The 12,121-nt window shown below is 39.5% G+C and overlaps 1 protein-coding gene across 4 annotated transcripts in view; it reads right to left on the bottom strand.

The window, feature by feature from the left end:
- Positions 1 to 4,543: 4,543 nt before the first annotated feature.
- Positions 4,544 to 12,121, bottom strand: part of ETV1 (ETS variant transcription factor 1) — a 66,644-nt gene continuing 59,066 nt past the window's right edge. For all 4 annotated transcript variants that reach the window (XM_052801155.1, XM_052801140.1, XM_052801146.1 and 1 more), the window contains 2 exons: positions 9,946 to 10,047; positions 4,544 to 7,356 (listed from right to left, as the gene is read on the bottom strand). In XM_052801155.1, the coding sequence (XP_052657115.1) occupies positions 7,135 to 7,356; positions 9,946 to 10,047 (324 nt within the window). In that variant the 3' untranslated portion in view covers positions 4,544 to 7,134. The remainder of the gene's footprint in view (positions 7,357 to 9,945; positions 10,048 to 12,121) is intronic.

Genomic DNA, 12,121 nt, shown 5'->3' with positions numbered 1-12,121 from the left:
TTCTCTGTAGATGCAGATCTAGGTCTTCACTCATTTTGTCTCTCCCACATTTCATTCCTGCAGGAAGCAGAGAAGCCCTGGTTCAGCTGACCAGCTTGTGAAAGTTTTTGTGGAGGCCCTTAGGTATCCTAAATACTTCTGGCTGGGCTCACAGAGCCTTGTAATACGGAGCAGAGCAGTGGCTGAAATTCCTTTGCAAGTCTAGCCTTTGTGGCTAAATCTGCAATGTACCTGAAATTTGCTAGTCTCGAGAATGGCTGAAAGCTTAGTACACTCCTTAAGAATTCTAAATGTCCACATCATCTTCTTGAACAGCTGGGAAGGCAGCCAGACCCTACAAATCCCAGCCACCTTTGCAGAGACCAGCACGGAGCCACTTGTATAGCAGGAACTCCAGCATGTACAGTCTGCCAGCATTGGTCACAAAAGATCACTGTAAGAATTAAAGGGATGTATAGAGCTCCAGCAGAGAGCTTTACATAAAAATGGAACAAGTTGGCTACATCAGTAGAGTTCAGAAGTCATACATTTTTATTTATTTTCATCTTTTATTATTGGTCTCATGCTACGCCCCAGGCCTCAATCATTTGTAAATCCTTCTGAATAATGTAACAAGTAAAAGTGTCCTGTGTATATACCACACTAGATAGGCATACATGTTACTAAAAACAGGCCACAGACTCTCTTAGCATAAAGCTACTTAGCTGACTTCAAGGAAACCAAGCTGATTTACACCAACCCACAGTCTGACCCATTATCCTATAAGGTATTCTTTTTTTTTTTTTTTTTTTTTTTAAATACAGTGGGACAATAAAGTCAGTACATTTATAGCCCAGAACACTCTCTGCATATTCCAGTATCTTGTTTGCTCTTTTAACAGTTACCAAACACTGTGCAGATGGTTTCACTAAATTATCAACAATCACTCCAAAGTCAGTTCTGATATTCCTGTCCTTGGGGATGTACTAGCAGGGCCAAACACATCCCTGGTGCAGCTCTGTTAGCCTAACACATCTGGCCCACTGACCACAAAGTGCACTGCCTCCAATTACTTTCTCTCTCTTGCTCTTATCTCAGTTTACTGACTGTACTTATCTTAGTCCTTCCCTTATCTAAACCACTGCAATCTTCCAGGTCCCCTAATGCAGTTCATGATTTGACTCCTGTTGTTCTCATCTAATATTATTGTCCCTTTCTGTGTTTTACTTTCTCTCTTCCTTTTCCTGAAGCACTCCCACAAGCACTGGGGTCTTAAAAAATTCACTGCTGTTTACAGAGTTTATTACTTTCCATCATTTCTTATGATTCTCCTGCAGCATCTTTCAAATAATTATCTCTGTGATTTACTATATCGGTCATTTAACCTCCTCCTTCCCCTATTAATCAGCTCTGGATTAGCTAGTTGGTAGGGCCAGATTACCCCTGACATACTTTCCCACCTCTGTGCATCACCCAGGTATGCTGGGATCACACTGTCTCTGGCTTTCTCCATGCACACGGAGCTCCTCAGCAGGTCCTCCAGGGCAGGCTCACCCCAGCCAGCCAGGCAGCAGCCTTAACTGCATATTTCAGCAAACATCTTAGCTCTGAGGAGCTGGCACCTCTGCAAGAACACCTCCTTCTGCCTCTATTTAGGTCACGTAGCCATATGCCACTCCCCATGCGAGGCTTTGACTGAAAGCCACTTTGGAGAGCCCTTTGCAGTACACCTAAAAACACTCAACTCCCCGTACCTCAGCTTCTACTGTAGTAACTAATGAGCACACTGTTCACTAAAATATCATGGGTTAGTGAAGAACTGGTTTAAACTATCTTCAGATAGATCAGCTGGGTCCTATCATGGAGGGGAGGGGGAAAGAAAACTGAAATCTCCTATACCCTTTCCTTTCCAGGGCAGCAGCAAGGAACTACCATACCCTGTACTGTGGATTACCCAGCAAAAATGCTATTTTGGACCCCAGGTATCTACCTGGTTACCTGGAGTGTGGAAAGAGATACAGAGATGTTTCTTCTGAAATAAAACAAATCATAGCTAGTCATAAACTAACAAAAAAAACCCAAACAACCAATCAAAAAGCCCCCCAAACCAGTGGCTGGAATTACCTCTCTACCATGCAACTAAAAAGCATGGACATGGGCAGAAATGTCCACAGAGCTTTGCAAGAGCAAGGACACAGAATTATGGCTTACTAGATCCAAATGCTTGATTGTGACCCTGCCTCAGGGGTACCTTCCTGTAACCTCTATTAACAGCAGGAAGATAATTTAAAAAAAAAAAAAACCAAACCAAAGACAACTTCAGGCTATGCTGTGTATTTTTGAGGTCAGTCCAATGGAAGTATGTAATAAGGATAATACTGCAGCCGTATTAAAGACATGATACATTTCTAGGGTAAATGATGCTATAGTTTTGGAGAACATGATGTATGGATACCTTCTTGGAGTTTATTTACCCCTTCTTCTGGTGATATTTGTTGTGTCATTTTCACACAAAAATAGTTCTTTGGGAAAATGTCAACGGGACTCTTCATAGGCATTTTCAGACTATTACATAAGAAGATGGCACAGATATTTCCTTCCCACAGAAATTAAATTGGTGTTCAAGGGGGAAACCAATACTTCAACCTCCTGAAGTAAAAGATGAGGTTAACTTTAGCTGCCTAAGCAGTCACAAAAGCTGGGTGGTAATGTACAGCGCTTTGTTGATGCATTTATGATTCTTAGGGATTTGACGAACATCCTCGGGGTAATCTTGTAGTTTTAAAATGCAACTGCCCCTAGCTTTCCAGCCCCCTGCTCTGCCAGATTACCACTCCTGTAAGCAGAAGCAACAGAAGATGTACTGTAGTTCCCTCTTCCATAAGAGAACAAGGAGGGCAGGGCTCAGTTATGTATTGCAGATCCTCCAGTTCTTGGCCTGGTATCTTAGCAAAACACAGAGAACTTTGAATTGGAGTTTCTAAGGCACAGGCACCTGCTCCCAGCTGCTACCTCCTTTACAAGCAGAGTAGCCTCTGATAAAAAAAACCAAAAAAACAACACCCCACACCTCCCAACAAAAAAACCCCAAACAACCAGTGAAGAGAACTGAGAAATTAATCTGTTAAGGCTTTTACAGCTAGATCCAAGTGGGGTATTTCAGAGTGATGATTCTTGCAGTGTAAGAAACCATATTAATTAAGAGTCCCCAAACATCTCTGAAGGAGATTATTTGGAAAAGACCTCTGTGCTATTAATGCGAGCACTGAATAGGGCTGTTCACGGGTGCCATTACCTGTAGTACGTGAACTGAAGCTAATGCTCTTCAGATGAGAAAGTGCAACCATTAACAATTCAAAGATTTCCTCATAATACCTTTTGCACACAATGATCTATTTCCTGCTGTTAAAAAACAAACAAACAAAAACACAAACAAGGCAAAAATATTTACTAGATTATATTGTCCTGTGAAGATGGACTTGCAGCCCAAACCAGTCAGATGTCAAGGGCAATAAAAGTCTAAGCACTAATTCGTGGGGAATGGTACCAGGTACCAGAGAATCCCAAAGATAAGAGATTCTGAGCAAATGGCTCTTCGCAGGGAATTACCGGAGAAAACACTCCTTAATGTTTCTGTATCCTAATTTCCCCTAGTTACCACAGAAGCCAACTGTAAGTAAAGCAGGCAGATTTGGTCTGACAAGCATATGAAATTCATGCTTTCAGAGAGTGTAATGTTAAGATTTGCCTTGTAGTTGGTGTGTGGGAAAGTTGGACTGGTGTGATCTTGGAGAGAAAAGGCTTAGGCTGTCATGGGAAGTCATATCCCTAAAGCAAAATCTGTGCATTGCCCTAAACCTGAAATCTTAACTCTCTCGAATGGATTCTGAGGGGATCTGCCAAGTCCTTATATCTAATTTTACCTCCATTCAGCTACCGATCCAACTGAACTGTCACGGCAGAGGAAACCCGAGCACCTACAGCCATACCAGAGTGCGTGGGTCTTGCAATGATGCCTCCTGGATTTGCTTCACAGTAGCACTACCCTGGGCTGCCCACTGCTCTGGGCAGCAAAAAGATGCACAAACAAACTCCATTACAGCTCCTCCTAAAAACAGAGGTGAAGCCTGTGTTTTCCCTCCACTTGTGGCACAGCTTGAAAACAAAACCAAAAAAACCCCAACCAACCAAACGAACACCCAGCATCCTCACCCCAGCCCCAAAACCCCCACATTCAAATTCAGTAGGGTATTAAAATGCCCTGTGAAAACGTGTAAGTGTTCTTAGTCGGAATCAATCTTTCTCTAAATTCACATATACCATTCTCCTCCCTTTTGTCAGTCAAATACGATGCTTTGGCAATCTAACTCCTGCTCCTGGCTGTAATTTATATATACATACACATGAATTGTACGTACTCCTCACTTCTCTTTTTTTTTGGTTACATTTTGCAGGAAGCCATTCTAGGCACTGGGAACAGACCATCATCTCCTCTTCCAAAACAAGAACCTTACTGCAGGGGCCTCTCCAGTCCAAATGGTTAGGAATCCAATACACAACAATCTTGCAGAAATCAGCTGCCAGATTTATTATTCTACCTGAAAACCCCAAACAAACAAACAAAAAAAACCCCCAAACAAACAAAAAGCGGAATAAAAACAAACTTTAAATAAACCTCTTAGGTACATTTTAAAAAGGGTTAATCAGTTCAGTGAAAGACTTTTATATCTTCTGCTGAGAGATCATGTAATGTTGGTCTGATTGCTTGTTTTGTTCAGTGAGTCACTACCGTATACAGATATATATATATATTTCTTCTTAAATATTACACATTTGATGCATTTTTTTCCTTTTTTTTTCCTTTTTTTTCCACCCCCCTTCCCAAATACCTACATCCTGCCACAGGCAAGAGGCGCTCCATGCTGACATTAAAGAACCAAAACCAATCCAAGGACTTTTCATCAAAGCATGTTTCATTTGAACCTTATTTCAATGGAAACCACATTTTTTAAAACAATCTTACTCAACCTTTTCCCTTTCCTTTTTGCTAATTCTGCAATTTTAGACTTCTGATTCTGGGTTGATCACTGAAAATTTAAGTGCCATTGAGACTTACGGATGACAGAATTAGTTGACATATTAAGGCATATGTACACTCTCATAAAATATGTTGTCTTATGGATCTGAGTAAATTAAATACCTGCCCAAATGTTTTTTATGCACCTGTGGTTTCTAGTGACCACTACTTCTTTACTTTTGATTAATTGCATATTAAAATATTCATAGCTTAACTAGTGCCTTAACTGACAGAGGATGGAAAATTAACCCACCACCTAGGATTGTCTTTGAAATCCATCCATTATGATGAAAATTATTCTTGGGGTTTTTTTATGGTTATGCATTCATTTTCCTCCTGCTTCTTGGGAATATAGGAAAATGAAGTACTCCAGATAACACCTATTTAAATTTCACTGGGCAAAAAAAGAAATCCAGATCTTACCCCCTCTGCCTCCCTTCAAACTAGGAAATACTGTATTTCAGAAAAGGTGCTTATAAATATTTAGAATTTTGGGTTTTTTGTCAGGGCTTTTTTTTTTTCATTTTACATACAGAATAGTGTGTGTGGCTTGTGTTTAAGATTACCCCTCTCAAAAAATAAAACAATCTGAAAAAATAACAACAACAAAAAAAACCCTCAAAATTTAAATTGTCTTCTGAGCATATCTGATCACATTTACATTTAGTGTCCAAAACAAGTTGATTGGTAACATCAGTGCCAGCACTACAACGTCATACAGCGACTTCATGGTATTCTTTGACAGTTTGTCTAAGTCTCCGTTCCACCAAAAATTACAAAAGGTTCTGCAGAGCTTTCCTTAGCAAGCTGAAGCTTACTAGTCATTTGTGGATGCGCGTAAAAGCTGCTTATAGCACAGCTATGGCATAAGCTATTTTCTAAGCAATAAATGGTTCAAGTCATCTATTTTGTCCTGAAATGCTACCTGTAGTTACAGCATTGCTTATAAATGGTCATAGTAAATTCAGCATCAAAGAGAATATTACAGAAAAAGACAGCAGCAGAAGCATTAGCATTATCTAGTATTTATATATGTTATCAACATAACACAGCAGTAAAAGGTTTAAATGCATATTAATGGGTACCGTGTCTAAAAATTACTAAAGTACCTATTTAGTGTATTGGATATTTTTCTCAAGGAGTGCTTGCTGTGTCTAAACAGCATAATTAGATATGTGACTTAGTACAGTTAATTCCTATTGATTAAATAACTTATTTATGTACCAAAGGAAATGGAAGGATACAAAATGTTTTCTCCCTCCTGATCACGATCCTTTATTTAATGCTGACATGATCATCAGAAAGCCTACCACATGTAATTACTACCCTCAAATGGATCTTGAAATGTCTAAGCCATTGCATGGGCCATATATGTATAGCAACGTGGCACCAGATACGGCATGCAGCTTGCAGTCTGAAGTCAGGGATTTTGCTGCTTGGTCACTGTACTTATGGCCATTCTGTCATTAAACAGGATTTTTTTTGAGGCCATACCAAAAGAAAAAAAACCAAACCAAACCGAAACAAAAAACTCTCAAGATAATCTCGTTGTTTTCAGAGGCAAGGTGCAAGGTCTGCCACTACAAGGTTCCAAATCAAATGTTGTGGCATATGCTTTGCTTTGCTTTTCTAACTGCAGAAAGACAGTTAAGAATGGCAAGAAACAAATGCCCTAGGCACGCTGCGTTGCTACCATCATCAAGTGGTTATTTTGCACAATGAGAATTAACTGTACTACGGATACCCAGAGAAAATGTACAATATCTTATGCTGATATGAAACAAAACAGACATGATATAGCTTTTTTTGTACTTAAAACCTGTTCCCTTTCCAAACTTAAGTAAAAAGCAAACCCACCCTTTTCCTCCTGTTACACAGAATAACGTTTAGGTTCCAACCCTCCCCTTTCAAATAAAGTGCGCTGTCCATGGCAGACCATAGGAGTAATGCAACAGGAAAAGCCCCTTTTAGTGTACTATTTAAAAAACGAATTGAAGTCGATTCAGCTTTCCTCTGGGTCTTGTGAAAGAGGAGAAGCCTAAGGGAGGGGGAAAACACCCCCTTCATTGTCACTGTTGTTAATAGACATAGCCTTCGTTATAGGGGTGGGTGTTGCAGCAGCCACCGTCCTGCATGTAGACCATGCTCTCATCAAAGTGGGACAGAGGCACAGTGTCCTCCTCGTTGATGTGGCGCTCCATGTCAGTCTTCAGTAAGGGGCGCTGGTTGTCTGGAAAAGCCATGGAAAAAAGCGCTTCAGGGTCGCAAACAAACTTGTAGACGTATCTTTCTCCAGCCACCTTAGGACAAAAGAGGGGAGAAAAAAGTGCAGTGTAAGGCCTTGTGGTTTTGCAACTCAAGTTCAACAGTCTTGTGAAGAACTCACCTTCATTACACAATTAGTAACGCAGTGGCAGAACTGGTAAGGCAATGACCTAGCAAAGACAACAGGGATCTGCAGAAGCAGACTGTGCAGAATGCTCTTGATTTTGCCACACGTGATACCCTGTTGGAAGATGGACTAGGTATTCTACTCCTAAACATTTGCTTGTGATCACTTCCTATACTTAACCACAAATGGAACTGCTGTTATTGGAAAACGTAAACAAATTGTCACTACAGTGGCAAAATAAAATGACCAAGTCCAATACTATGTGTGCGAAGTGGAAAAAAGAATCACATTGCATGACAGAGATCTGAATTTCACTTTACACAGATTGATCCATACTTACGTATAAAAGTACTTAAGTTATAGTGCATGTTGATTGTACAGGGACAGCGTAAGCAAATACGCAGGCTAACATGTACTTAGCAATTGCTCATGCAAAGCTGGGACATTTGGATTTGCTTATGGAGGGGCAATTTGTCCAAAGATCCTAAAGTTTTCCCTTATTCAGAAATAGCACTAAATGTCTGTGCTTCATCTTTCTAAAAGCTAAAACAGCTAAAACCAACAGAGAATTGTTGTCTTACTTGAAAAAAAAGTCAATGTAGTGTCTTCCCAAGCACCTTATTTAAAGAAATACGTTAAAAAATGAGAACCATGTTGCATGCTCACAGTTTACTAAAATTATTTTAAAATAAAGATCATATCGTCTCCTTGCAACTCCAGCTAGCGTGGGATTGGAAGTGACTGAATGAAGGTGGCAGAAGTGTTGCAAACTTAACTTTATTCTTACGGGTCCAAAATAGTCTGAAGCACCTCCTTGAATTTTCAGCTTATTTATTCTACAAATAAAGTTTTGGTAGAGGCTGTATCTGTGGTAGAATTTTTTTATCAAATTAATGTCAGTAAGCATGACAGACTGAAGGCTGCATTCAGATATTGGGCATTTGCATAACCTGTTATCATTGCTTAACTTAAAACAAAAGGCGAAAAAATGTGCATACAAATCTTGCAGTAAAGAAACCTGCTATGAATCTACAACCACCATTAGTTTTTAACATACACTAACTGGCCAGATAGGGTCATCCCAGGGCAAACCTCAAACATTGCTATGCCAGAAAAATAAGCATCCAAACTAGTTTTTAAAATGTGTATTAAAGACATTCTTGTAGATAATAAAGTACTTTAGGAGGTAGCAAGCTAGCTGTCAGAAGTACTTGTAAACTTTCCATGTTAAATGGATGTGTGGGTTGGGCAGCATTATCAGCCTTATGGTATTCCCATCCCCAACTTTTCAACTTGTTTCACTCTCTTTGCTACTTATTCTTGCTTGCCTCTGTGCTGCCTTTGAACTGTGCCAGCACAATTGCCTACGCAGCTGACCTGTAACCTGCTACGAGGACCTCCTCTGCCTGAAGGACCACCAGCAAAATCAAGCATTTCTGCTTCTCCCTGACAGGACCCAGTCTCCAGTCCACTTTGCAGAGACTCAATGCACAGTTACGTGACACAGAAAAATGGATGAGGCACTGTGCTACTGAAGTACCATAAGCCAATACCAGCCCAGATTGTTGTCCAAGTTGACTCCTGGATAGTGAAAAAGGAGAGCACTACAATGATTCCATAATCAAAGCAAGAGAACTTGTAACAGGCAACTCCAAACCGAGACTTCACAAAACCTACTGGAAAAGTTGCCCAGTAACTTGAGCCGAGAGCATTGTTTCCATTCATGGAATTGGCAAATGGCAGGTTTAAACATGTTAGTCATCACAGGTCACAAAACTAATGTGAAAAGATATGGAACAAGTTTTACAGCACAAGGTGTTCATTATGATCTTTGATCACACCTGCCAGTTTTGTAGATGCAGCAGACAGGTCTCTCCTATTGATTTCTCAGTCAATCTACATAGTACTACATAGCAAGATTTAAAAACATACATGTAAATCAGCAAGCCACAGTAGAAGGACGGGTTGAATACTGTCAGCAAGACCAGACTGTTATATATAAATTATTGTTAAATATTTCTCATAATTCAGCCTATTATAAAATATTAAATTCCACTTAAAAATGGTATTATTACAACACTATTGGTAAAATATTAAAGTATTTGGTATGTTAATAGGTATCATTTTTCTCCCCTATCTTGCACTTACCAAAGTACCCAAATGCTGGGCAGCTAATTTAGATCTGCAAAACATTATTCATACCATACTCTACTGTTTGCCTTTCCCAGGTGCCAGGAAGCTCCTTTGGATATTTTTGAATGTTACCTCCTTCCTTATAATCATGATGTGCATTGAGTGAACTAAAACCACAGACTTTTTTACACAGAAAAAAATATCTTGATCCATATACTGGACCTGGTAGGTGAAAAAGCTTAGTGTTTGCCTAAATAGATGAAAAACCTACCTCAGCAATGCAGTTACAATTACTCCTCATAAACCGACTTAGCGACTAACATGCAACACTTTGGTGAAATTTAATATAAAATTAGCCACTCACCTTTTGCATGATTCCCTTTTCATAATAATAGCGAAGTGATCGGCTAAGTTTATCATAGTTCATAGCTGGCCTATTTTTCTGAATCCCCCAGCGACGTGCCACCTGCCACACCAATGGATTAGCATTGATTTGTTAAATGCATTTAACAAGCAGATCTTATCATCAGATACTTTATTTGGGGATGGAGGAGGGGGAATCCTGCAGGTGCAATGAATAAACACAAGAGAAAAGGTTGCCATGACCTGAATTTCCCATGTACTACTATGATTTTTAATTGGACACACAGTCATCAATTAAACTTGAAGAAGACTTACTTATTTGCAAATGTGGTGGAGGGTTGGGGGGTTTTTTGTTTGTTTTTAATAAAGAAATTCAATGAAAAAATAAAGCCATATAAAGAGATGATACATAAAAAATATTTATCAAGTTCCACCAGAAAACTTTCATGAAAGATAAAAACTTTTCTTTAGTTTGATATTGTAGATATATTGTACTATGCCTGTGTTTTCTGTGCTGTCAGAACACTAAGTTATATTAAACACACATGCATACACACTTAGTTCATGAACTAACACAGACTGTACTTGGAATAACAGCAATGTTGATATTATTAGGAGATACAAGTCAAAAGCCAATTCCCAGTCTTAAATATTACTTCAGCAAAGAAAATGAATTATCAGAGGAGGCAGGGTAATCACTTGGAAGAACTACATGGTAGTATGAAGAATGGGACAGAAATTTCATAGTTGCAGTTGTATAATTTCCCTTAAAAATTAATAATAAAAAGGGAGTTGCAAACAACTCATGAAGCCATTCCATAGAGAACAATATGCCTTCTGCTCAGAGTTATGATTTTTACTTGCCTTTACACTTCCTGTTTTAACACCAAAGGTAGTTCTGGACAAAGAGACCTTTTGTTTAAAGAGCTTAACTGCTTATTCCCCACATGAAATTATAATTGGCTGTTGGTGACATTTCAATTACTGGCTGTACAAATGACTATCATGTCACCAGAGGGAAAAAAAGTCAGAGCTGATGAACTCTTTAAAGCACATTTTATAAAACTGTTTGAGAGGTGCATATGCATACAGCTCTGGAAAAAGGAGAGAGTAGCCACGCAGCTTCTCTGCACACTGCTCTACGAAACTTTCCCATAGGTGTCTGGAGCCTTTTGATGCAAACCATAGATGACATGCAGCACTGAGAACTGAATGGGGACTAAATAACAACAGCAAAAACCATGACTTTGATCTCCATCTGGACAATAATTTTTAAAATTTCTTTTGAAAGCATTATTTCCTTTCAGTGGTGCAGCTTTTCAGACTTATGTAAATTATCATGGCTCTGCTAACTTCAGCTATGTTATAAGCTGTATTGAAACATACCTCCAATCATGTCGATTTATTCTAGTTGTAGATTTGGCCTAGTTGCATAACCTTGATTCACCTATTCATCTTTGTCACACATGCCTACATCACTCTTTGTTTATTCCTACCAAGGTTTTTTCTGCATTGATCAGAGTCCTAAAAGTCCCCAACATAACAGGCTTGCATAATAAATAAACACACAGCAAAGATAACTACAACAAAATAATGGTTGAGAATATGCTATATTGTGTGGTATTTTGATGCTCCTAAATAAGCGAGCAGGTCCAGAAGTAGTCTTGGTAAGTAAGTCTTCCTGTCCCCGAACTGCACAGCATTTATCAAGTCTCACTCTGTGGAAGGGATTCAGGCTTCTAGCCGTCCACCCTACCTTCCTTGCTGAAGGTTGCTGTCCCTGTGACAAGGCAGAATAAATGGACCTATGCCCAATTCTTAGCCTCCACAGTTCACAGTTATCTACTTTCTGAATAAACTATGGTGCTCAAGCTGATACATACTTATTTTTGTTGTCACCCTTTCTACAAGGGCATAAACCTCCAGAAAGGGATGGGATGGGAAGGAAAGGTCGTGTCATTGACATCCTAACCTGCCACAGCTGAACCAACAAGCTCTTTCACTTCCCTTCAATTTACGCTTGGCAACCAACAGAAGCGTGCAACTTCCCATAGGCTATTCTTATTTTAATTGACAGTTTCTGTCAGATCCATGACATCCATATAAAAACAACTTAGGCTCCTCTGTAGTCCCTAAGAGCACACAGGAGTGAGGCGAGTAGTCTGCCTCCTCCAGAT

The sequence above is a fragment of the Harpia harpyja genome, chromosome 1 (assembly GCF_026419915.1).
Source record: "Harpia harpyja isolate bHarHar1 chromosome 1, bHarHar1 primary haplotype, whole genome shotgun sequence".
NCBI classification, from domain to species: domain Eukaryota; kingdom Metazoa; phylum Chordata; class Aves; order Accipitriformes; family Accipitridae; genus Harpia; species Harpia harpyja.
The sequence above is the reverse complement of the archived record's forward strand: the minus strand, read 5'-3'. Positions and strand labels throughout refer to the sequence as shown.